We start from the raw sequence: 23,469 nt of genomic DNA on the forward strand, positions 1-23,469 counted from the left end.
TCTCACCTGACCTAAATTTGGTTATTCAGTGTCCCCTGGCTAGGAGAGTCTCCCCTCTCCTAGCCTAAATTCAATGACTTGTTATTCAGTGTCCCCTGGATTGGTGAGTGTGTGCCTTCCATGGAGGTTTTGGAGGAGTGGTGAGATGATGATCTCCAGTGTGTGTACGCGGTCTAGGTATCCAGCTTAGACAAGTTGGTTTTCCCCCAATTTTTTTCCTGGGTTACCAGCACTCCTTGCTAACAGCTACCAGGTTTCTATTCAGAATATGGAAAGTGTCTCTTTTTGTTGTTTTTGGATAAAACAAACAATAATTGAATTGCATGGTTTTGGCACTTAATATCAATGTAGTTTTAACACCTGCAAATGCCTAAAAAGTGGTCATATGACCAAAAACATTGAATAGTATAATTGTTGTAGATTATAATCACTTTAGGGTGATCTATAAGACACAATTGTTACTGATATACATTAATAATGACTTCTACATCTTTTACAGTGCCAAATATCAGAGTGATTTAAATATAAAAAATGGTCATATGGCCAAAAGATCTCACAATACAATATACCTACTACATTGGATGTGCGTCACTGCATGGTGCATGCTATGGCACTACTGACAAGATGTAGAGGTCATTATTAAGGTATGAAATATAACATTTATAGCTAATTGTGTATTAGACCACCATCAACTTATAACAATCCATTGTAGTTATATACTTAGGCTCCTAGGCTATGGGTAAACACCTCGAACAGGCTCTGCCTTCTGTGTACACCCTCCAGTGCCTAACTGGTAAAGTAGATAATATTATGAGAATTCCGGTCACATGACCACTTTGTGAGTGCTGTTGAACTTTGAACCATGCTGAGATACCAAACACAATTAGTTGATAAATTAGCACTTGTTTGCCGGTTATAAAGGTCATTCTGTGTGAAAAATCCCCCCAAAAAACATATGGTTCTTCCTGGACTGAAACCTTAGTATATGTTTATTCTGTTGTACATTTGGGTCTTCTAATTGTAGCTGCCGGTACACAATTACCTATGTCTTCAGGTAAGGTTCAGGTAACAGAAACACGTGTACTACCAAGTCTCGTGCCCACTGGACAACTTCCGTTTCTTTTTGTGTGGAGGGAGGACTTTCCCCACACAAAAAGTAAAGTCCGCACACAAAAAGTAAAGTCCCCACACTACTGCTAATTCATGCAACGTCGCATCTCGTGACACATCTGTTTATAATCCCCAATCAAGTCAAGTCGATAACTTAAGTCTTGCTGAAATGGAGGTGTCAATACACTGCCCGTTAGATGAAGAATTCGGTTACAAAGAGAGGAGAGAGTTAGCCTTCTGTCTAGACCCTATTGCCCCAATGTTTAATGACTGGCGTTTATTGATGCATGAAATGGGCTTCCCGTACAAATTTAAACACTACTTAGAGTGTGAGAAATCGCCAACCATGGCGTTACTTGAAGCTTGGGCACGCAAGGAAGGTAGCAAAGCAACTGTCACACTATTAAGAGAGTACATCAGCAAATTGGACCCACCCAGAAGCGACGCCGTTTTCATTGTACAGGAGCATCTAAAACTACAGATGGGTAAGCTAATGTTTGTGTGCGGTCGTTTAGTTGTCACATGCGGTTAGCAAGCATCTAGTCAAACCACATATTAACCCCGATCTTGACTGGATGTTCTGCTGCATGCCCTTAATTAAGGCAGGTGGAGACACGATTCAGTCTACAGTCAAGTTCTTGTTCATGCATTTACCTAAAATTGTTAAATTTTATGCTGACCTTCCAGGCTATCCGGCTTGCTAGTGCCAGCCCTCCTAGCACTATCCCAATCAATAGAGCTTTTTCATCTCCTCGACAACCATAATATTTGCCATGTTTATTAACAACTGGCGTTTTATGTGTATTTGTATTGTACTTTTGGCTACTAAGCGAGCTTATAGACGGGTTGCCTTTTTAAGGCGTGGTCGTTTCACCGTAAATTTTCCACATACTTTCCAAGTTCACTAAGTCAAAAATGTATTACAGCTAATGGAGAAAATGAACGTTTCGGTTAACTTTAGCAAGCAGGAGTTAGCCAGCCTTCAGAACAGAAAGTATGTTATAGAGAAAGGTTCGAGCTATAACATATCCAGCGTATAAGGTGAAGGCTGAACGAGAAGATGATTTTCTCTCAATCTCGGGTTTTTGGAAAGCAATAAAACTCGCTGAAAACATTCTTTGTAAGACTTTGCTACTACTTAGAATGATAGACTGGATGATTTTAACTCACCTTATACCTTTGAAGAATCAAAAACGTTTGTCAAACTATTTTAAAAAATGGGTTTTTTCTTGACTTCTTGACCAACATTGTAATCATGCGTAAAACGGAAAGTCGCGTTTGCTCGCGTTACACAAGGGACACGCCCTAAATAGGCAACCCGTTTATAAGTGCTTAGTTACAAGCAGGATTATAATACCCGAAGTTGTAAAACTATTATAATACCTGAAGTTGTAAAACTGCTAAAAATCCACTCATTGACAAATTTGAAGACGTCTCAGCAATTCCTGGGTCAGTCCACATCCAGGGCAGTTCCCGAGGCCATGGACCGCTCTCACACCTCTCCATACTCGTACAAACTCCACAGTTAGTTTAGTAACACTCGTGCACTATCCATTCATGGCTATAACTTAGTTTGGTACTACTCTGGTCTGCTTTTCCTGACAAAGCTCGCATGTCTTAACACGCTCATACAAATCAAGCCAGAAAAAGCCAACCAAGCAATACTGGACTAAGTTATAGGAGTGCTACTAACTAACTGTGGAGTTTGTACAAACATGGAGAGGTGTGAGAGTAGTCCATGGCCTCGGGAACTGCCTGGATGTGAACTGACCCAATGTTTTCAGGAATTGCCGAGACATCTTCAAATTTGTCAATGAGTGGATTTTTAGCTGTTTTGCTACTTCAGGAATTAATCCTACTTATAACTAGGCACTTATATACAAGTTTGCTTAGTAGCCTAAAAGTATAAGACAAATACACGTTAACAGCCACTATCGCTGTGTTTGTTCATAAACATGCATGGCGGATATCAAGGAGATGAAAAAGCTCTATCTTCTTCCACTCTTAGCAGGCTTGACTTGGTATTCGTTTTTAATAATTCCATTTGTTTGTTTAAACTGACTATCCCCACTAATACCCAGCAACATCTGGCTGCTAGAGCTCAGAAGGAAGATCAATATGGTTCTTTACAACATGACCTTCAACTTTCTGAGTTAAATGTTGGTCTTATTTCCATCAAGATTGGTTGTTTAGATGCCAGACACAATTGTTCAAGTGGCTAATGCTTGCCAATTAAGTGACAAAGAAGACTACTGTTTGAGCAGGCTGCTTGCATTGCTGTATCCTGCTCATACAGAATATTTAATTCTAGAGCCTCCCCAGACTGGATCACCTAAGCTGAACTTTTTGTGTATGTTATAGTTATTATTTTTGTATTGTAATTCAATTAGTGTAAGTCTTGCTAGGGCTCCCGTATCAGTATGTGGTACCCCTGAGTCTAGTCCCTATACTTAATATGTCTTAATCAAATAAGACGTCTTTCATCATCATTGAGTACCCGATCACAATACACAGCTATACCATTCAACATACCAGTGCCCCACAACACTTGTAACTGCACAAAATGAGCCAATTTCTACTTTTTGCCATAGCCCAAAATCATTTGTTTTTGTTGTGCAAGATGTGCATCAGTATCCTCTATTCAGTGTTTGAAAGAAGTGAGAACTCAAATGATGAGAGTCAAAAAGCATGTAGGCATTTCTGTGCAATCTGAGTTCCACACATAAACGGTGCCCCTTTAAATTGGTATCTGTATTGGTAATTATTTTTGCTTTGGCTAAACTTTTGGTGTAAACTTTTCTTCTTATCCTTGGTACAGCATTTGTTTCTTCTGTTCATACATGCAACCTTTTTTTTTATTATTTAATGTACTGCTACTTTCAAGAAGGTGATAATATAATTATGGTGTAGAGGAAGTAGGCATAGCGTAGTTGATTATCCATTATCTGACAAGGGTAATTCAGATGTTTACTATTGCCATGTTTTGTGACCAGCCGAAATCAGCAGTTAGAATCATTTTCTTTATGGAGGTACTTTTAACAATTTATAAGAATTTTTTAAGTGAAACCTTTGAAATAACTGCTTGGTCATCTGCCACATGGTGATCATATTAGTGTCATAATGTTGGCAGTGCTGTATATATATAGAAATAGTAGAAATGAAATGTGAGGAACATGTGCATGCAGAGCAAATTATACACTTACATTATTATTATGTTTTGTGAAGCAGGATCAAAGTGTACTATTTTTTCCATCCAATGTACCAACATAACTGTATTGTTTCTGTCCATACAGTACAGTTATGTGGATGATTTGGTGGGCACAGTACTGACCTTTTCCAACTAGCCGTATAATACACTTGGGCAGATACAGTGCATGCAGATATGTAGAACTAATCCTACCAGTTTGTTTTACTACTCGAAATAGGTATGTGACGGGATCTGCTAAATCCCAACAAAAAATTAATAGTGCAGGCCTAAATTTTTCAGTATAATGTAGATTACTATGGGTTTAAATACTTTTTAGTACACTTTGTTCTTCATGAAGAAAGGATCTAATGGTAAAAACCTCACCTACTCAAGAGAAGTTCAAAAATCTTTGTTTCATTGCAGCAGACCAAAATGTAAATTATGGGTATGTCACATCTAAGAGATAGTTCGTGATTGATCTTTCTTCACTGATTTTGTCTTTTTCTAATTACAAGTGCTTACTAAAACGGTAGTAACTAGGGGAATACGTAGTCGGGTAAGTGTTTCCTTGTATCACCTTTCTTCACCACAGATTTATTTCCCCTATACTTTCTGCTATCTTTCTGTTGCTTCTTTATTGGGCTGTATCTCTTATAGTTATCAGCATAATGAGGCTGAAACTACACCAGAGCATACACTTGACAGAGTATAATTATTATAAATGAAAAGTGCCCTATTATGTCAGATGTTCACAGATTTAGTCACATGTGAACACTAACTGATGGTCTGATCACCAAAAATTGATTACTCGAGACAGATGCTCTGAGAAAGACAACCAGGAAGTACAGTATAACACTTAAAGCACTGTCTATGCTTGTGTGTACAAGAAATAAAGCAGGCTTTGCCTTCTTGACACACTGTGTTTTCCGTATACATACTTTAATATATTTCTTTCGCTGCTACTTATGCATTAGGAATAATTTTATCTTTTATGAGTGTTTGGGCTCCTGGTCCCAAGGGACAGGTCTCACTCTGATCTTGAAATCCGTTTGTTAACCAAATAAAAGCCAACACTGAAGAAGAGGCAGTTACCAAGACACTGTTTGGCAGTCTACCACGTACTTGTAAATGTCTGTTTGTTTTTATAGTTATGATATTATTTGTTATAGTTATGTTGGCATTTCACTTTACATGTGTATGAATACTGAAACTTGGTAAATAACAACAGTGCTCTTTGTGTTGGTATAGTAAGAGCCATTCCCAATATGACATTGGTAATAGACTACAGACCTACTACTACTTTGTTTACACTATATAATGGGTATACAGTATAAGGTATTAGCAACTGATATGTATATAAAGATGGTTTTATTCTTTGTTACACAGATAATCCCTCACCAAGGCTATCGCCTTATTCAGTGCTGTCCCATTCTTCACAATCAAGATCACCTCACATATCAATGAAGGGAGAATCTCTTAGTAAGTTATTGGCATGTAATTCAATTGCTGTTTCCCTTGGTTGGCTGTGCATTTACGTTTACAAGCATTGTGTCTCGTTTCCTCCTTACGGATTGCACATCCTGTTTCCTTTTTGAATTCTTATTAAAGACAACAGTATGAGGGATTCCTTAACCTTTACGTAGTCATTGTAATCTTGACACTTCAGCTGTATACCTGTATATGTAAGGGGGCATAGGAAAGAGGACCTATATAGATTTTCAGAAGTAAATTTCCATGTATTGGTACGTAAGTATAGTAAATTACATACATTAGGAAATTACAGCATATTTAAATTTTTAATTTTATGAAACAAATGAGTATTGACTTAACTGGAAAGTTGTGGAATTCTTTGATAAACATAACTCAAATTCCATGTCTAACTACTATAGGTCCCTGTCAACTTGCACATACTATACTACTAAATAACTTTTATAATGCGACTGTTCTATTAGGGTGTTGACTACTTTATTAGAGTATTTCAATCTAAACCTTTGATACCCTTTAAATCTTAATTACTATATTTGATCAGTTTCTGGAAACCTCAGAAACCCCCCTGGATCTGCCCCTGGTCCTAGAAAAGCACTATCTGCAAAGTACAAGAGTTGTGTGTTCAACATGTGTTTATATATGCGTAGATGACAATGAAATACAAAACTACGACATCTACTTATCTGCTTCACAAGATAAGGAAGACCAAGAATTTGCAGAAGAAATATACCAGAAACTACAGAAGGAAAAGTTCACTGTCTTCTTCTCAGGCCACCACAACATGATTGGGAGGCCATTTTCAGAGAGTGTGGTAAAAATGATCAGAGAAAAGTGTACAAAAACTCTAATCATTTTGTCGGAGAGTTACAACAAAAGTGAAAGTTGCACGTATGAAGCAAGAATGGCTCATATGAAATCACTGGGTAAGTTGACAGTACATCTGTAATCATGTAAGACTTGATTGTGTGTTGTTTCTTTGCAGATGCTCGTAATCATGTTTTGGTACCTGTGATGTACAAAAAATGCAAGGCACCAGATTTTATTTCACATCTTTTCTATCTTGACTTTGAGCGGTACAAAGATCGTCCACCAGAAGATTTTCAGGAATACTTTTGGAACAGGTTGTACCGATCACTGAGATACAATCCACAGAGTGAAAACAAGAAAAGGAAGGAAGCTTCCTCAAGCAGTAAAAAGTTCACGAAATCTGTGCTAAGTCATCAACCCAAATTTTTTTTATTTAAATTATTACCATTGTAGATTTAAATTTTCAACTTAAAAAAGCAGACACTCACTTAAGCACATGCACAGTAAATGCGGACCTGCCTATATTATATGAATAGTATTGTTTTTGTAGCTTGCCAAGTATTACGTTTGTCCATATATTTATTAATTCAGTGTTGCTTACATAAACCTTTCAAGAATACAATGCATTTGTTATCGAAGGTTGCTTTTAATTGTGCTTTGTAAGATAATTTAATAAAGAAATTGCAGAGGAAACACATTAGAAGGGTTAAGAAGAAAAGATCACAAATGTTGTCAGGGTACCAAGTGTTACATCACAAATAGTTTGCTACACTTACACTGATGTTTTCTGCTGTTATACTTCTACCACATTGCTGGGTCTACTTATGTGCCCATACAGGGTTATAGATCTGGTTTCCCTAGTCTGGCTTTGCTGGACTTGACTAAACTTGGAAAATTGGCTAGATGCTTCTGGGATTGTTGAAAGTGCTTTCAATCAATGTGAGAGCCTCCACTGACCTCAAATCTGATCCTGTCAGCTTTACTCATCTTTTCCCTCCATTTCATGCACCTATATTCTACTTGCAACTGTAATAGTGGATGCCTTTTAAAGGTACAATTTTTTTTTAATTCTACTCTAACAATACAATAGATATGGGCACAATATTATATATCCACTTGTAAGAGGGTGATCAATTGGATACTTCAAACTGCTATATCTATAATTATGTATTGTACAATGTGCGAAAAATAATTATGTATGTGATATGATTTACTCCATAACATAACACTAAAAAATCACATACAATTACTCGTAATGCTTATTTACATAGTCTAATGATCCTGTAAAGACAGATGACACAAGCTGTAGGTGGAATATTATTATTATTATGATATTGGTTTATGGTTAACAATTGAATCCATGATATATTTTGTTAATTTATTCCAATCTCAGAATGCTAATTTTTCCATGTAGACCCCTAAAAGCAAAACTGCTAGTTAGCTATACAGGTTTGACTTATTCATTATGCACTAAGTGAAGAAGTACTGTTTACTACATAATGGTGTCCACTTAGATTAGTAGTTAAATGTTAGCATATACCGATGTGAACAATACTACATGCATAATACATAATAAGCTTAATACCAATTTGATGTGCATAGGTTGATCTAGGAGACACTGTTAGGGAGGAGGGGGCATAGAAAGCCTGAGTAGGGGTAGGGAGAAATTTCATCATGACTGGGGTAGGTAAAGCTTAATGCATGGAACACAGATAGATTCTGACAGTCTATCTAGTTAGGTGTTTTTAAGCATGTGCCTTGATTATATACTTAGAAAACTTGTATCCTGAAACAGATCCTGTTTGATGATTGTGTGTGCTTATTGTCAAAGTAAAATCACTGAAATGAGGCAGTGAAGAGTATCATAAAATACGCAACAAAAAATCAGTTGAATGTTCTATTAGAGTATCTTTGATCATTGACACAAGCCAATGGCTTCATACTGCATGTGCTTCGTGCAATACAGCTATGAACCTTTGTATACTATGCTTCAATAAATTGTGAGTTTCATTCTGTTTAACCTATGGAAGCAAATTAAGAGAGGTCATGATCAGGGAAGTAACCCCTCCCCTCCCTGTTTATATGCCAATGTGTATATAGATAGATTCACTGTACACAATGCATTCAGAATTGATGGCAAAACTGGAATCATGTTGACAAATGAAACAAGGTATATGACTGATCCAGTGAAATGGTGTGATGATTTGATTTTATCACAAGTATAGAGATGCTATGAGTCCATGACATAGAAATATACATCACAAGCACTGGTTTACTGTTTTCGTCATGATATGTCACATGTGACTCCTTAGTATAAAATGATGCTTTTATAATGCTTATGAGAGTATAGCTAATGTGCTCAACCACATACTATAAATAATTACTAAAAAAATGATGAGCATTTTTAAAAATTTCCATGCAATACCCAATTTTATACCATGTTTGAGTAGTTTATATGTCTTTTCAAAAAGTCTGGATCTATTAATATAGATTAATTAGCACCTTTGATTACAAATGTTAAGGCAGCAAAGAGTGCCGTTAATAGTTTCCTCTACCAGAAAGACGATTTGCAATGAGAATTTTTGTAGAACTGAGCATGCACTGAATGCTCTAATAGAACAGTCAGTATCCATCAACAAAATATCAATGTCAATAGCTGTTTTATGATAGTATTTCTGCAAATCAAGGCTCAGTACATTTCCCTGAAGTATCACAATAAACAGCACTTCTTGTGTACTAAAGGAGTGATCATGTGCTGCTGAAGTTACGTACTACAGCAGTATGTACCCAGCATAATAATGAGGATGAAGTAGCCCTTAGTTGTAGACAGAATGCAAATAATATAATTATCAAAGAAGATAATATTATTTTATTATTTCCTATACCTACTAGTAGTTATGCTGGACTGCAATAGAGTTGTGTAAACCATCAAAATCTTGTAGTGTAATAGCATGGCTTCTTCTGCTTTGAATGCAATAACAGCATATAGTCAGGTCCACTATGTACTTTTGTTCAAATTTTATGGGGATTAGCAAACCTATATATTTTCAGAAAGCTTATAGCATGGAGAATCTGAAAATCATTGTTTACATTTTCACAGATTCCTGCAAGGTCAGCATTTTCAAATTTAAAAATGGCAGCCAATAAAGTAAGAAATTCTTGATATATCAATTTTAATTTGGCATAAAAGTTCATTAATGAACTCAACAAATTCTCTGGTGACATTTTTACATCTCTATTCATTAGAGGTGACATAGCTAATCATGAAAAATTAAAAGTTTTAACAAACGGAATAGAAGAGCATCCATTATGCTGCAATAACTCATGAATAAATTTTAGCGAAAAGAATTGAGGAATATTCCAGATTAATTGGATGAGATATATGTATAACTGGTGTAAAGTATTAGTTTGGTTTCCACAGAAACAGTTCAAGCCTAAAAACAACAGAAAAGATTGAGTTACTCTAATAGAGCAGTCACTTACTCTGATAAAGTAGTCAACTTTTGACTCCATATTTCCAATGTAGCAGTCCCTTTTGTGAAAGTCCTAGCTAGTGTGCTTATGTTGGGCATAAATTTCAGGAGATTAGCTAATTCTAGGTTTGAAAGAATGATTGGAATTTACATAAAATGTTCTCCCCTAAAAGGTAATTTTGTTAATTACAATTGGCAACTATGATTTCACCCTGACTGACACTTTTGTCAGTTGGTGGTATGCATTGATATAGTCAGGTTAAGTATATAATTATGTCAAAGATAACTTTGTTCAAAATTTATGGGCTTACATAAAGCTTGGAGCATGGAGAATGAATGCATGGAGATCAGTGAAAATCAATGCTTAAATTTACTGTATACAGATGCCTGCATGGTAGTCAATCAGCAGTTTGAAAATAGCAGTCTTTACAGTACTAATTTCTTCATATATCAGCCTCTTATTGAAAGTGAATTGCAACAAACACCATTTCTATGTTCTCACACCCATTATAGAATCCATTACTTAATGGCCTTTAAAGTGCTAAGAGACCTAAAAGCAATTTATTTGGCAGATAGTTATTGCATGAAACAAAGTGAATAAGTGAATTATTAACATTGAGAAGTAGGGTATAGTTACATATGAAGACATCATGGCTATGCATGTATGTACATATGCATAACAATCATCAGCAGTGTCACTGTTGTCATTTTCAATGTATCATACAGTATATACTGTATATTAGGGATCGTACAGAATTGAGCTTTTCCAGTTCAAATATCACCCTAAAGCCAGTCTCAATTTCCCTTTATGACAGCTTGGCAACATTAGTTAGACACAGCCAAGCCCCAAAATGTCAACTCCAAATTCTTCCAACAAGTTTCTACTGCATTTAAAACTTTTCTATTCAACAAAAATTTTATGCTGACTGACTGACTGACTGATTGACTGACTGACGTACTGACTGACGTACTGACTGACGTACTGACTGATGCTCCCTGCCAAGCATAACTTGACATACAGGCTTGATTTTGGCAACATATAATATATACATACATCATGGACTTGCCTTTGTCCTTCTGTTCTCTACACTGACAATGCAAGGTGTCAGTTCATGCTATATTATATCGTGATACAGCTTCTCTGTGGCTGTATTTTCCATAAGCAATATGATCGAGAGTATCCTCCCCATTATATACTCTTGATATGATTGATTGTTGAGATGCTTCTCATGCTGTTCTTTGTTTGCAATGTTGTGTAATGGGCAAAGCGTACTGTAGATGAAAATGAAGCATCATGGCTACCTCCCTTTTAGCTACATAACTGATATGGGCATGCGTCCAGACATATGGCTTGTCAGGTGCCTGTCCTCCTTTTGATGCAACATATGTGCGGGTCCACCAGTCATAATTATGTTACAAAAACAGTAAACAAATAAGTAGAAAGTTAGATTAAGGATAAAAAAAGTAAAGAAACAAGGGAATAGCTAAACAGTAGTGAAACAAGAGAGGTTGCCTATATACTGCAGATTAAATGTCAGTACATCTGCAGTATGTAGGCAACCTCTTTACAATTTTGTTTCACTACTGTTTACTCAATTGTTTCTTTACTCTTTGATCCTTTATGCTTAAAGCAGTTACTTGTGAGCCAGTCATTAAAAATGTCTTGGCTAGATGTGCCTAATGTCCTTTATTTATTTTTGGATAAGAATCAATTTGTCGACAATGGCAATCTTTGGATTATTTGAATATGTCTGATATACAATCTTTCTGTCACTGGAAAACAAATTTTCATTGGATTTACAGTGGATACTAATTTTCAAGATTGTGTATATATCGATTTTAACTCGTTGGTGCAAGTCTGTCTGGTGCAAAAAAATTGCTCTTGGTGATCAGCGTGAATTCATTCTTGCCAATTGTTATTTTAAAACTATTACGCAAATTCCAACTACTGTCTTTGAAAATGAAAATTCTTTCAAAATTTTTCTAGTAATAATTATGCTAAACATGCATAAACACATTAGCAAAAATAGGCTCAAAAGTTGACTGCTATACTAGATTATGTGACTGCTCTATTAGAGTATCTAAATTTTCAGGCTTGAACTGTTTTATTAGAAGTCAAATTACACATTGCACCAGTTACACTTTGCACCAGTTTTACTCCAGAATATTCGTTAACTTTTTTTCACTGTAAATTATTCCTGAATTATTGCAGCATATAATGGGCGTTCTTCTATTCCCTTTGCAAAAACTTTCAATTATTCATGGTTAACTGTCACTTCTAATGAATAGAGGTGTCAAAATGTCACCAGAGAATTTGTTGAGTCCATTTATCAAACTTTTATATCAACATTAAACTTGATGTATTAGAAATTTGTTATTTTTAGCTGCCACTTTGAAATTAAAAAATGCTGACCTTGCAGGATCTGAGCAAATGTAAACATTGATTTTCAGATTCCTCATGCTCTAAGCTTTCCAAAAATGTATAGGTTTGCTAATCTCCATAAACTTTGAACGAAAGTGTATTTTTGACATAGTGAACCTGACTAATATACTGACAAGTCATGAAGTGTGTGCATCATTATAAAGTTAACGAGGAGACATGAAGGATGGGTAGGGAACAAATCCTGGAAGAACAGAGCCTTGATCATCCATCTCCTGATTCATTTGGTCCCTGATCCATGCAGAGTAATCTATGCACTTGGTGTTCAAGCTGATTGCTACAACAGTCATCTTACTACTGTCTAGCTGGGTGGTCTACACTATCAAAACCATGCACAAGAAGTTTACACAAATCTCATAATATTATATTTGCTGCTAATCTACCGGGTGTCTGGTACAACAACTATTTCAATAGTTTACATGATTCCCAGTTGCTTCACCTAAAAAGTTCATAGCTATATAAATAATAGCAGCTGACAAGTTGCTCGGAAAGTTTAAAGGTTTCCTTTTACCCATCAGCAATTAAACTATGGAACAAGCTGCTACCACACGACATACCTAACCCACTCACATGCATATACACTGAGCTTTACAATGATTTAGATATTTACACCTTTCTATTATAACATTATAATCATACATGATTCCTACTACTGATATACACAGTACAAAATATAATACATTTACATAACCATGATGCTTGTTATCTTGTTTAAATTTACACTCAAGCTAAGATTTGATATGCTTACCCTTTTGCTACCAATAAGTAGCAAATGACAAGAATGATATGAGGAAATACCAGCACAGTTAGAATACCATATGCTTACAAGTGCACATCTCCAGCAGGTAGCAGTGCACAGTGGCTGCATGTTGATGCATTAGCTAAGTGACTGCTCTATTAGAGTGTTTAGGATCTACAGTGGAATTTCTGGATCTTGACAATAGAAAAACCTCCATAATAAGGATTGGTCCCAACAGGTGTGACTCCATACAATTTTACCGAAAAAGGAAAATCTCCATATACTGTAGCAAATAGCTTAGGCCTAAACTTGGGTCTCAAAGTGTCTGTTACAGAGGGTTCCACTCATATCCACTGTGTTCTGTCTAGAATAAATTATGGGTAACAAATAGCTAGCTATAGCTAGAATAGCTGTCTCAGAAAGATAGATGCTATAGTAATTTTCATAGCACAATGTTCTCGTAGTTTAATGATTTGGGGGACTACATCAGTCTGTTTAGGTAAGTGTTCCTATTATGGGACACTTAAGGATGATTGAATATTACTGCACACAGATAACTCATAGGGACTTAAATTTTGGACCATGCAAAGACTCATCAATTAGTCTATTAAATTCAGTCAAAAAATTAGTCATATAACATGCTGATGAGAACTTGTAAGCTAGGTGTCTCAATGTTGTTGGTGTACATAGTTATGAGACAGTGTACATACTGAGACAGAAAAATGTGTTCAACATCCTCTAACTTGCACGTAAAATGTTAAAATTTGGACCAGCTACACACCAATATGTTGCATATAGAATATTAAAATTTGATGGATATTGCTTACAAGAGAGCAGAATTTCTTTGTGTGGCTTCCTGACGTGTAAATATCGACGGTTCTCCTTTCAGACACTGACGGTTACAAATAGCTTCTAATTTATGTGAAGGTACACTAAAACATTTACTATAGTAAATGTACTTTGTTTTTATTAAAAGATGTATCTTTTAATAAAGACAAAGTATATCTCAACAGTCAGTGCAGTACAATTCCAATGCAGAGAAAGATATAACCACTGTATGTGTTTCCTTCACTTCAGGTATTACTGAAACATGCCGAAACTAAATCCTTAGCTGAGTGATTACCTTTTCTACTTTTTGGATAATAGATAATGTTTCAAACAACATGTTATGAAGATGAGATGCTACACACGATTGCATAACATCATCTTCAAAGTATTTACCAGCTTTTTACAGGGTTATCTTTAGACAGGCTTGGTTTTAAGCTATACCAACATCTTCAATAACTGTCTCATGATTTATGCACTATTTAGCTAAGGTACTTGTGAGAACTGGCATGTCAAAACACCTTTATAACATGCTACACAGTGAAGTAAGTGCCTGAAAGTAATTATAGCTCGAATTATCAATGTGTCCCGTAATACGTACTGTCTCATATTAGGCCATGCAAAGTTAATTATATGTTTCTGGTCCTATCAATTCCCCAAAATTGACCATCACCAGGCTAGATTTTTTGTTTTTTGCAACTTTTGATTATGGTTATGGTTGTAATAATTGGAAGGCAGCAAAATGCTAATTACATCCAATGGAGAAAAAAAGATGGATATAAAAATGGTTTGGGGATATTTACAGATAACTAGCTAGAGTGTGTGCATTTATTACAAAGTCTTTGTCATAGCATAAGGAGGGTAGATTGTTCCATTCTTTAATAGTTCTGTAAAAATAATTCATTTGGTATTTGGTGGTGTTGGCTGCTGCATGGCAGTGTGAGTCTGAGTGCCTGAGTGGGTGGTATTGTCTTGTGCTGGTGGATTGTGGCAGAAAGTAATTGGGTTTTTGTAATGCTGGCTCCTGGTGGTGAGTAATTCTGTGAAGTAAGGATAATCTAGATGCTTTACTCCTCTGTTCCAGTGTGGTCCAATTAAGATTGTCTAGCATTGTTGTTACACTCTTCTGAAAACTGTAATCTGACTGCACCCATCTTGCTGCTTGCCTCTGAACCATTCAGTTCAAGTTTGTAAATTAAGTTCTTTTGATGTGGATCCCAGATTTAGAGTGGCATATTCAAGAATTGGTCGCACAAGTGTAGTGTAAGCATCTGATTTTACCTTGCCGTTACATTTACTTTGATGTGGTACACTACATTTGACATAGCAGTACATGGAATTATAAAGTTGTGTCTTTTAGAAAAGTGTTTATAAGGCATGAAAACCTTTCAACATATATAAAACATTACATGGTAATTGCACAATTCATTCAGCAAAAAAAAAATTACCAGGAAGGGAACCAGGCAGGAACATATGATTAACTTTTCGTGGCCTTAGGGGGCATCTCCAAATTGATTTTGGTACGCTTAACGTCATAATGATGCTAACTTCAGACCCCCCCCTCTCCTTAACGTCACACTATGAAAACAATGCATTGGCAATAGAAGCACAAAACATTATATTCTTTACCTGAAAACATAGTCTACAAGCAGTATAGCTGCTTAATCACGTCAATTCCTCTATTCCTAGCTGTTTACACTATAACTGCTTTAATAAAAATTTATAACGTCATGGCCTGAACCCCCCTCCCCCCTTAACGTCATTATGACGTTAAGCGTACCAATATCAGTTTGGAGATGCCCCCTTAGGGTAGTCTCGCGTGGCCAGACCGCTTTTTTCCGTATATTGGGTGGGGAAAAAAGGGTCTGGTGCAACTCCAATAGCTGTTTACTTCTGAGCCGTCCCCACATTCCGGGGACGCTAATTGAATACCATTGGTCACAAAGGAGGTGCCATGACGTCAGTAAAACTATGAAGTATTCCTACACTCCTGCTCCGGTTGTGAGTCTTGTTACACGATGAGGATTAACTTTCAAGACGCTATAAAAGAGACATCGGAGCAAATTAAGATTCGTTTAAAGGATAAACAGATCTCTAGTTAACTTACTGACGTCATGGCACCTCCTTTGTGACCAATGTTATTCAATTAGCGTCCCCGGAATGTGGGGACGGCTCAGAAGTAAACAGCTATTGGAGTTGCACCAGACCCTTTTTTCCCCACCCGATATACGGAAAAAAGCGGTCTGGCCACGCGAGACTACCCTTAGGGACACTTACCTTAGGCTTAGCGGACTCTAATATTTTCGTCGAATTAGCAACTACTCTACAGAGGCTTTCGTGCTTCCATAAAATGTCACGTGGGTATTAAATATATCGACCAAGGGGCGGCAATGCACGTGATCTTGTTGGGTGATCTCCCTTATTGAGTTCCTATCTGAGTGGTCTGGCGGTTGGGGTGTAGTACAAGTAAAATGGCCCAACCGGATTACAAGTTTACAGGAAGCACTGAAGATTTTGAGTGTCCAATTTGTACATTAGTTGTCAGTTCACCTGTACAAACCAACTGTTGTGGTAGTGTATACTGCAAGAGCTGCATTGTTCAGTGGTGTGGAACATCTAGTGGTACCAGTGGATCTGGTGGAAATCAAAGACGGCTCCGAAGAAGATCAGTAAAATGCTGTCCTAATTGTAGGCACACTCCTCTACAGTATTATGATGACAAGAGAACAGAACGTATGGTCAAAGGTCTCACCGTCACTTGTTCTAATCACAAGTCAGGCTGTGCGTGGACTGGAGAGCTACGAAACCTTTCAGACCACCTGAACAGTTCAAATACTAGTGGTTGTCAATATCAAGTTGTATCATGTCCCAACAAATGTGGAGAAACTAGCATCCTGAGAAGCCACTTACAAGATCACATAAAGGAAGAGTGCACTCATAGGAAAGTACAGTGTATATACTGTCAACTGACTGGCCATTATAAGGTTATTGTTGGCAATCATTATGACGAGTGCCCAAGTGTGACTATTCACTGTCCAAACAATTGCTCTACATCCGACCTTTTGAGGTTGGAACTTGCAGAACACATTGAGAAATGTCCACTTCAAGTTGTATCCTGTGAGTATTCCCACGCTGGGTGTGATAAACACATGGCTAGGAAAGATATAGAGATTCATCAAGTGACAGGTATGGTGGAACACTTAACTCTTGTCAACAAGAAGTTGCTACAGCTTCAGGAGCAAATAGAGTGTAAGGATCATATAGTTCCCATTGTGTTCAAAATGTCTAATTTTAGCCAGCAACAGTCTTGGGCTAGTCCTTGTTTCTATTCACATTGTAATGGCTACAAGTTGCAGCTTATTGTAACCGTGAATCGTACTGCAAGTGGTTTGTTTGACATGTCAAGTACTACTGCACCTAATCTGTTAGCTAGTTGTACTACTAATGGTGCTATCAGTGTTGGCTCCACAATTGCTCCTCGTGCTACCAAATCAAGACCCACTAGTACTGCCAGCCCCTCAGGATCTGGATTATTTAGTACAAAGACCACTGCCATTGCCTCGCACACTGCTAATTCCACTGCCAGTTCCTTAGGTAGAATAAGCTTAGTGGCTACTAGCACAAATACTGCTACTTGTACTACTAAGCCCAGCACTACTGGTAGTTCCTTAGGGTTTGGTTTAATGACTACTAGTACAAATACTACAACTGCCAGTACCTCTTCCAGTGCCACTGCTAGTTCCTTGAATTCTGCTACTTTCAGCACTTCTGTTGGATCCTTTGGTCACTTTGGAATTAGTAGCTTTTATTCCAACACTGGTTCCTTGTCGATATCAATTGTCGTTAAAGAAGGTCCATTTGATGCACACTTACAATGGCCCGTGTGTGCTCGGGTGACTGTCAAGCTACTGAACCAACTACAAGATTCACAACACCATTCAGTAACACTGCAAATTGAAAAGCCGAGACCTGGAACTGCACATATGCCTGTGGAAAATGATTTTCTACACTTCATTTTCTGTAGAATGTTGGATGCCACATTGACTGGGTCACCAGTTCAATTTCTTAAGGATGATTCTCTATATTTTCAGGTGACTGTTGAACTCTTAGGGGCTCGTCAACCACAACCATGGCTTAATTGCACTTTAGTATTAACTTAAATTACATATTTGTCCTTAATTGCACTTGTGTATTATACCCGGAAATAGTTTGATAGATAGCTTGGGATATTAGTTTCGCTTATAAGGAATTAATGGAACGGAAACCGTTTAGCTGTACTGTGACGCGTTTAGATCCCACGTGATACATCTGTTTATAACCCCCAAGCCGCATATTGACTGTATCTTGTTGAGAATGGAGGTGCCATCATACTGCCCGTTAGATGAGCAATTTCGTTTCAAAGGGAGGAGAGAGTTAGCTTTGTGTCTAGATCCTATTGCTCCGATGGGTAACGACTGGCGCTTATTGATGGACGAAATGGGCTTCGCGTACAACTTCAAACATTACTTAGAGAATGAGAAATCACCAACCATGGCGTTACTTGAAGCGTGGACACGTAAGGAAGGTAGCAAAGCAACTATCGTGCTATTACTAGAGTACATCAGCAATTTGGACCCACCCAGAGCCGATGCCGTGGATATTGTACAGAAACACATAAAGCTACAACTAGGTATGTATGTCTGTACGTGCAGTCAATGGTGTGTACCAGTCTAGTGCATGTGTGGCAACAAGCAGGATCACAATATGTAACAATTAATATTATACTAAACTAGTATTGTGTGGGCAACTGTGGGGATTCACAATTTCAAATTCTGTTTATTTTGTAGCACAAACATAGTAATAGTAACTATATTAATCAGCAGATATGTGCGGGATAGTGGAAGGGCATTGCATACTGGTGTTATAAATCATCTCGTACTTTTTGTTAGACACTTTTTAATCCTCGTATAATTTCTATTCCAAATATCTTGTACTCTGAGTGCTAAACTGGGAAGTTGACTTTAAAAAATTTTTGTTAATTAATTGAGCCAAGCACCCCCAACTTATGTAGGCTTATTCATGAGAAGTAGTATGGCTTTTTTTGTCGCTAGCGTTAATCATTGCTCCATTTCAAAGTGACTGTTTGGATAATGTAGTATTTAGAGATAGGAGAGTAGCATAGCTACAGACACTACTGTTTGACATGCTACATATGATGGTTATGTAGGTTTTTAAATGTCTCTTTTTGAAGAAGAATATTATTAAATGGATATTATTAGTGATGGAGAGGAGTTTGTGTTATGAAGACTGTGTGGCTATAATGTAATGAAAGAAATTGTTTATGTTGTATAGCTTCTATTGTACTAATGGGACAGATTAAAATTTTAGCACTCTTGCAAGGATTCGTGTGCATATAATTTTAATAACAAATGTTCAGTATTTTGTTCCATAGATAGTTTTAAAACTCTTACATACTTTTTATCATTTAAGAGTCTATTGGTACTGAGCAAACAAAGGATGTCCTTTAATATTTATTCCTACTTTGTAATTGACATTACAAACTTTTGAAAATTAGAATAACATGCATGTAAAGTATAATCAATGCTGTTGTAATCATATTCAAATTACAGGAAATGCTATTATTATAATTAACATTATTATTAACTAATATTGAAGCCATCTTCATATATGATACCATCAGCTTATTAATACCTAGGTAGAAATAATATAGGGTAAGTCCCCAGCACATGCAGTTACCAAATATGATAGCCCATGATTTGACCTCTTGGTGGCAGCTTTCATTTATACTCGCTTACTATGGTCATTTGGATGCATCACACTTTGTTCTATTACTACCTCTAGTCCTTTATCAGCTTCTACTTATAGAAGTCTATTGTGCTATTTTTGTGTTATCTTTTCCTTGTACAATTAGCTTGATGTGTTCCTATTAGTATCTGCTATAGGAAATTAGTTGGTCAATGCATGTTACCAATCATGCAAACTGCCATCTTTGGTGGTTATCTGATTGTAACCACTGATGCTAGTTCCTGTTTACTATTGCATGTTTTATTGTTGGAATTAGTAGTGTAGAGATCCTTATATGAAGGTGATTGATAAAAATTTACAAGAATGTTTTTGGAACTATTTAACGAGGTGAAACCTTTACCAGTCAACTCGAAAGTTCCCACATATGTCATATGGTAACCACCTAATGCAACCACCTACTGCTTTGTAACATCAGATCTGCTTTATAGTGTTGAAACACAAGCATGCTTACAACACTGAAAATATATACTACTATTTCTTCTTGCTGGAACTTGGAGTAATATATTTAGTGGTTGCACTCCTTACCTTGACGATTGGTACCCTTATATTGAGTTGGGGTGGAAGGCCTCTGGAAGAATTACAGAGTAGCTTGTCATTGTTGCTCCAGCCAAAGGGGATGCCCTTTAGGGAGTAAATCCCAAGGACACAGGTCTTGAAATTCATTTTGTTAAACCAATTGAAATATGACCAAACAAACAAAAGTTTTGCCATATAATAGTGAACATTTGGTGGCCTATCACATATTTGTAAAGGTGTATTTTCTAACTAGTTTGATATGACATTTGTTATGGGTATGTATTGGTATATTTCACTTTATATGTGTACGAATACTGAAAGTTGGTAAAAATTATGTCATTAATAACAATACTGGTTTAGTAGTATGAGAGCATTCCAGATTGTATAAATAAATTGGGTTTTATAGAAATGATTTCATTGCCTGGTTATGTAGTTTAGTGATGTGTTTGTAAATATCTGAAATATAAATTTTATACGTACCTTATTTGTAATTACAAAATGTGATACCATATTTAGTCATAATTGATAAAATACTGTTGTTGGTATGGAGACTTTATTATTACAACCACAAAAAATTAGATTGAAAGATTTTATATAGAACACTTGTGTCCATTAAATGTCAAGTCCCCACACTATCGCCACCTTTTTAATATTGATACTTAGGTTCACTGATAATAGACTACAAACTAACAGTGTATACATATATTTGTTCTTTGTTACCAGAGAAACAGTCACGAAAGGCAAGTATTGACTCCAATGATGAACTGTTCAACTCAGTTGGTAGTAATTTCACAGCACAGTGTTCACTACGAACTATAAACTCACAAGTATACCATAGCAGTGTTTCAAGTGCTGCTTCTCTGGCTAGTTCACTGTCAAGTAATGCAGACGAAAACAGTCTCCCACGAACATTGAATTCACCAGTTAACCATTATACTCCACCCAGTGTGATATCTAATGGTTCTGTGATGACTACAAATGTATTGTCTGACTCTACCTACCAGGAACCATCAAGCTATGTTTATCCTTCTTCTTCTCCAAATTCTCTGGTCCAAATTCCTAATTCTTATGGCACTGATCCAATGAGTTTTCGAACATCAGATACTTTGCTACATGATCAACAATCTATACACACAAGCCCTGCACCTTCTATTGCTAGTGGAGAAACACTTCTTTTGACTAGTGTGGAAAATGGTTTTGAGCCTCTTGGAATTCAGACAAGTGGATCACCCATGTTGTCAAGTGTAAGAGCCAGTGAGTCGATGAATGCTTCACCTAGACTATCACCTCATCATTCACCACAGTCACGTTCACCGAGATCAAGATCACCACGTACTTCTTCTTCACCCCAAAATTCCAGACAGTTTTACCCGATAGAGGAATCCCTTAGTAAGTTGTTGGCATGCAATACAGTTGATATTTTTATGACCTGTGCAAATGTGTGAGATATGGCTTGGTTGGTTGTATGTGTGTGTGTCTGTGTGTACTATAAGTGTCAACAATGTGACTCATTTCCTCTTTATGGGTTACACATCGTGGGATACTTCCTGAGTTATTATTAGAAACAATAGTAAGGGATTTCTTTATATAGCCACTATAATCTTGACACTTCAGAATAACATTTCCTGGCTACACAATTGTATTCTACTAGATTTAAGCTCTTTTTGTAATTCTACAATATGTCATAGTATTTTTCATTTTTTAGCTCAACGTGATAGCAGTGAGGATGATAGTACCGTTCCATATGGTAAGTCAATGACTCATATGATGTTTGTGGTTTATGAGCTGTTGAGGTTTTACAATGTATATATCTTTGTACACTACTGGCTTCTGGTATGTTCCATTACCATATATGAAAAGATTTCATCATTTCTTGGAACAATAGCATGTGCTTGTCATTGTGGTTATGCTAACATTACCATGTTGCCAGATGTTACAGAGTTAGTTCTTACCAATAAAACATCAAGTGAACATAACTATCCATTGTGTGGTATGATATGCTATGATATGCTGCAAGCAGGCTAAAGTCGTGTCAGTGCTATGCATTTACAGTATTTTGTAAGGTATCCTATTGACTGCTTAATCATCATTGAATCATCTTGTGTTGTGCAAACCCATACAATGAGTATTAGTGCTGGTCACTGTAAAGTGTTAATAATAATAATAGTTTCCTGTTTAGAATGAAAAGTATGTCCTGTGTTAAGTTAATTAGAAATGAAACTTCAGCTGTGCTTTTAACATGTGTTTACACTGATTAGGTGAAGATGAGCTACAAAACTACGACATCTACTTATCTGCTTCACAAGATAAGGAAGACCAAGAATTTGCAGAAGAAATGTACCAGAAACTACGGAAGGAAAAGTTTACTGTCTTCTTCTCAGGCCATCACAACATGATTGGGAGGCCATTTTCAGAGAGTGTGGTACAAATGATCAGAGAAAAGTGTACAAAAACTCTAATCATTTTGTCGGAGAGTTACAACAAAAGTGAAAGTTGCACGTATGAAGCAAGAATGGCTCATATGAAATCACTGGGTAAGTTGACGGTATATCTGTAATCATGTTAAGACTTGATGGTGTGTTGTTTCTTTGCAGATGCTCGTAATCATGTTTTGGTACCTGTGATGTACAAAAAATGCAAGACACCAGATTTTATTTCACATCTTTTCTATCTTGAATTTGAACGTTACAAAGATCGTTCACCAGAAGATATTCAGGAATACTTTTGGAGCAGGTTGTACCGATCACTGAGATACAACCCACACAGCGAAAACAATAAACCGAAGGAAAATTCCACAAGCAATAAAAAAAAAGAACAGTCTACAAGCAATAAAAAGACGAAAACTGTACCAAGTCATCGACCTAGATTTCCTTTTTTTACTAGATAATAAATGTGTAAATGCTGTTATCTCTGTTTTATCAATTCTGTATTTTAACTACTCTATGAAAACAAGTATGAATGCAAGTGCACAATATATATAAATAATAAGAGAAGAGCCTGACATTTCTGTGGGGTGTATATAAGTTGTTTGATATTTTGGCTGTAATGTATTCGGTTACACGTATAGTAGCACATACTA

At 36.6% G+C, this 23,469-nt stretch overlaps 3 protein-coding genes across 3 annotated transcripts; all 3 read left to right on the forward strand.

Moving 5' to 3' along the window:
• Positions 1–1,216: 1,216 nt before the first annotated feature.
• On the forward strand, positions 1,217–7,168 carry LOC136236441 (myeloid differentiation primary response protein MyD88-like). Its single transcript, XM_066026595.1, has 4 exons — positions 1,217–1,595; positions 5,684–5,776; positions 6,433–6,708; positions 6,768–7,168. Exons 1-4 carry the CDS (start codon positions 1,280–1,282, stop codon positions 7,043–7,045), a joined length of 963 nt encoding a protein of 320 aa, XP_065882667.1. The 5' UTR covers positions 1,217–1,279; the 3' UTR covers positions 7,046–7,168.
• Positions 7,169–15,964: 8,796 nt separating this feature from the next.
• On the forward strand, positions 15,965–18,274 carry LOC136268325 (TNF receptor-associated factor 4-like). The gene has a single exon (XM_066063628.1). It carries the CDS (start codon positions 16,541–16,543, stop codon positions 18,227–18,229), a length of 1,689 nt encoding a protein of 562 aa, XP_065919700.1. The 5' UTR covers positions 15,965–16,540; the 3' UTR covers positions 18,230–18,274.
• Positions 18,275–18,312: 38 nt separating this feature from the next.
• On the forward strand, positions 18,313–23,349 carry LOC136268327 (uncharacterized). Its single transcript, XM_066063629.1, has 5 exons — positions 18,313–18,738; positions 21,114–21,779; positions 22,096–22,137; positions 22,649–22,924; positions 22,985–23,349. The coding sequence occupies exons 1-5, from the start codon at positions 18,423–18,425 to the stop codon at positions 23,275–23,277; spliced, it is 1,593 nt and encodes a 530-aa protein (XP_065919701.1). The 5' UTR covers positions 18,313–18,422; the 3' UTR covers positions 23,278–23,349.
• The last annotated feature ends 120 nt before the right edge of the window (positions 23,350–23,469 follow it).

Source organism: Dysidea avara, chromosome 10 (assembly GCF_963678975.1).
Source record: "Dysidea avara chromosome 10, odDysAvar1.4, whole genome shotgun sequence".
Classification (NCBI taxonomy): domain Eukaryota; kingdom Metazoa; phylum Porifera; class Demospongiae; order Dictyoceratida; family Dysideidae; genus Dysidea; species Dysidea avara.

What these genes read in the sequence shown, in the direction of transcription:
- LOC136236441 (XM_066026595.1), top strand. Translation starts at nt 1,280, where the DNA reads ATGGAGGTGTCAATACACTGCCCGTTAGATGAAGAATTCGGTTACAAA. An exon ending in GCATCTAAAACTACAGATGG is followed by an intron (nt 1,596 to 5,683) that starts GTAAGCTAATGT and finishes TTTGTTACACAG; the next exon opens with ATAATCCCTCACCAAGGCTA. An exon ending in GGCTCATATGAAATCACTGG is followed by an intron (nt 6,709 to 6,767) that starts GTAAGTTGACAG and finishes GTTTCTTTGCAG; the next exon opens with ATGCTCGTAATCATGTTTTG.
- LOC136268325 (XM_066063628.1), top strand. Translation starts at nt 16,541, where the DNA reads ATGGCCCAACCGGATTACAAGTTTACAGGAAGCACTGAAGATTTTGAG.
- LOC136268327 (XM_066063629.1), top strand. Translation starts at nt 18,423, where the DNA reads ATGGAGGTGCCATCATACTGCCCGTTAGATGAGCAATTTCGTTTCAAA. An exon ending in TGATAGTACCGTTCCATATG is followed by an intron (nt 22,138 to 22,648) that starts GTAAGTCAATGA and finishes TACACTGATTAG; the next exon opens with GTGAAGATGAGCTACAAAAC. An exon ending in GGCTCATATGAAATCACTGG is followed by an intron (nt 22,925 to 22,984) that starts GTAAGTTGACGG and finishes GTTTCTTTGCAG; the next exon opens with ATGCTCGTAATCATGTTTTG.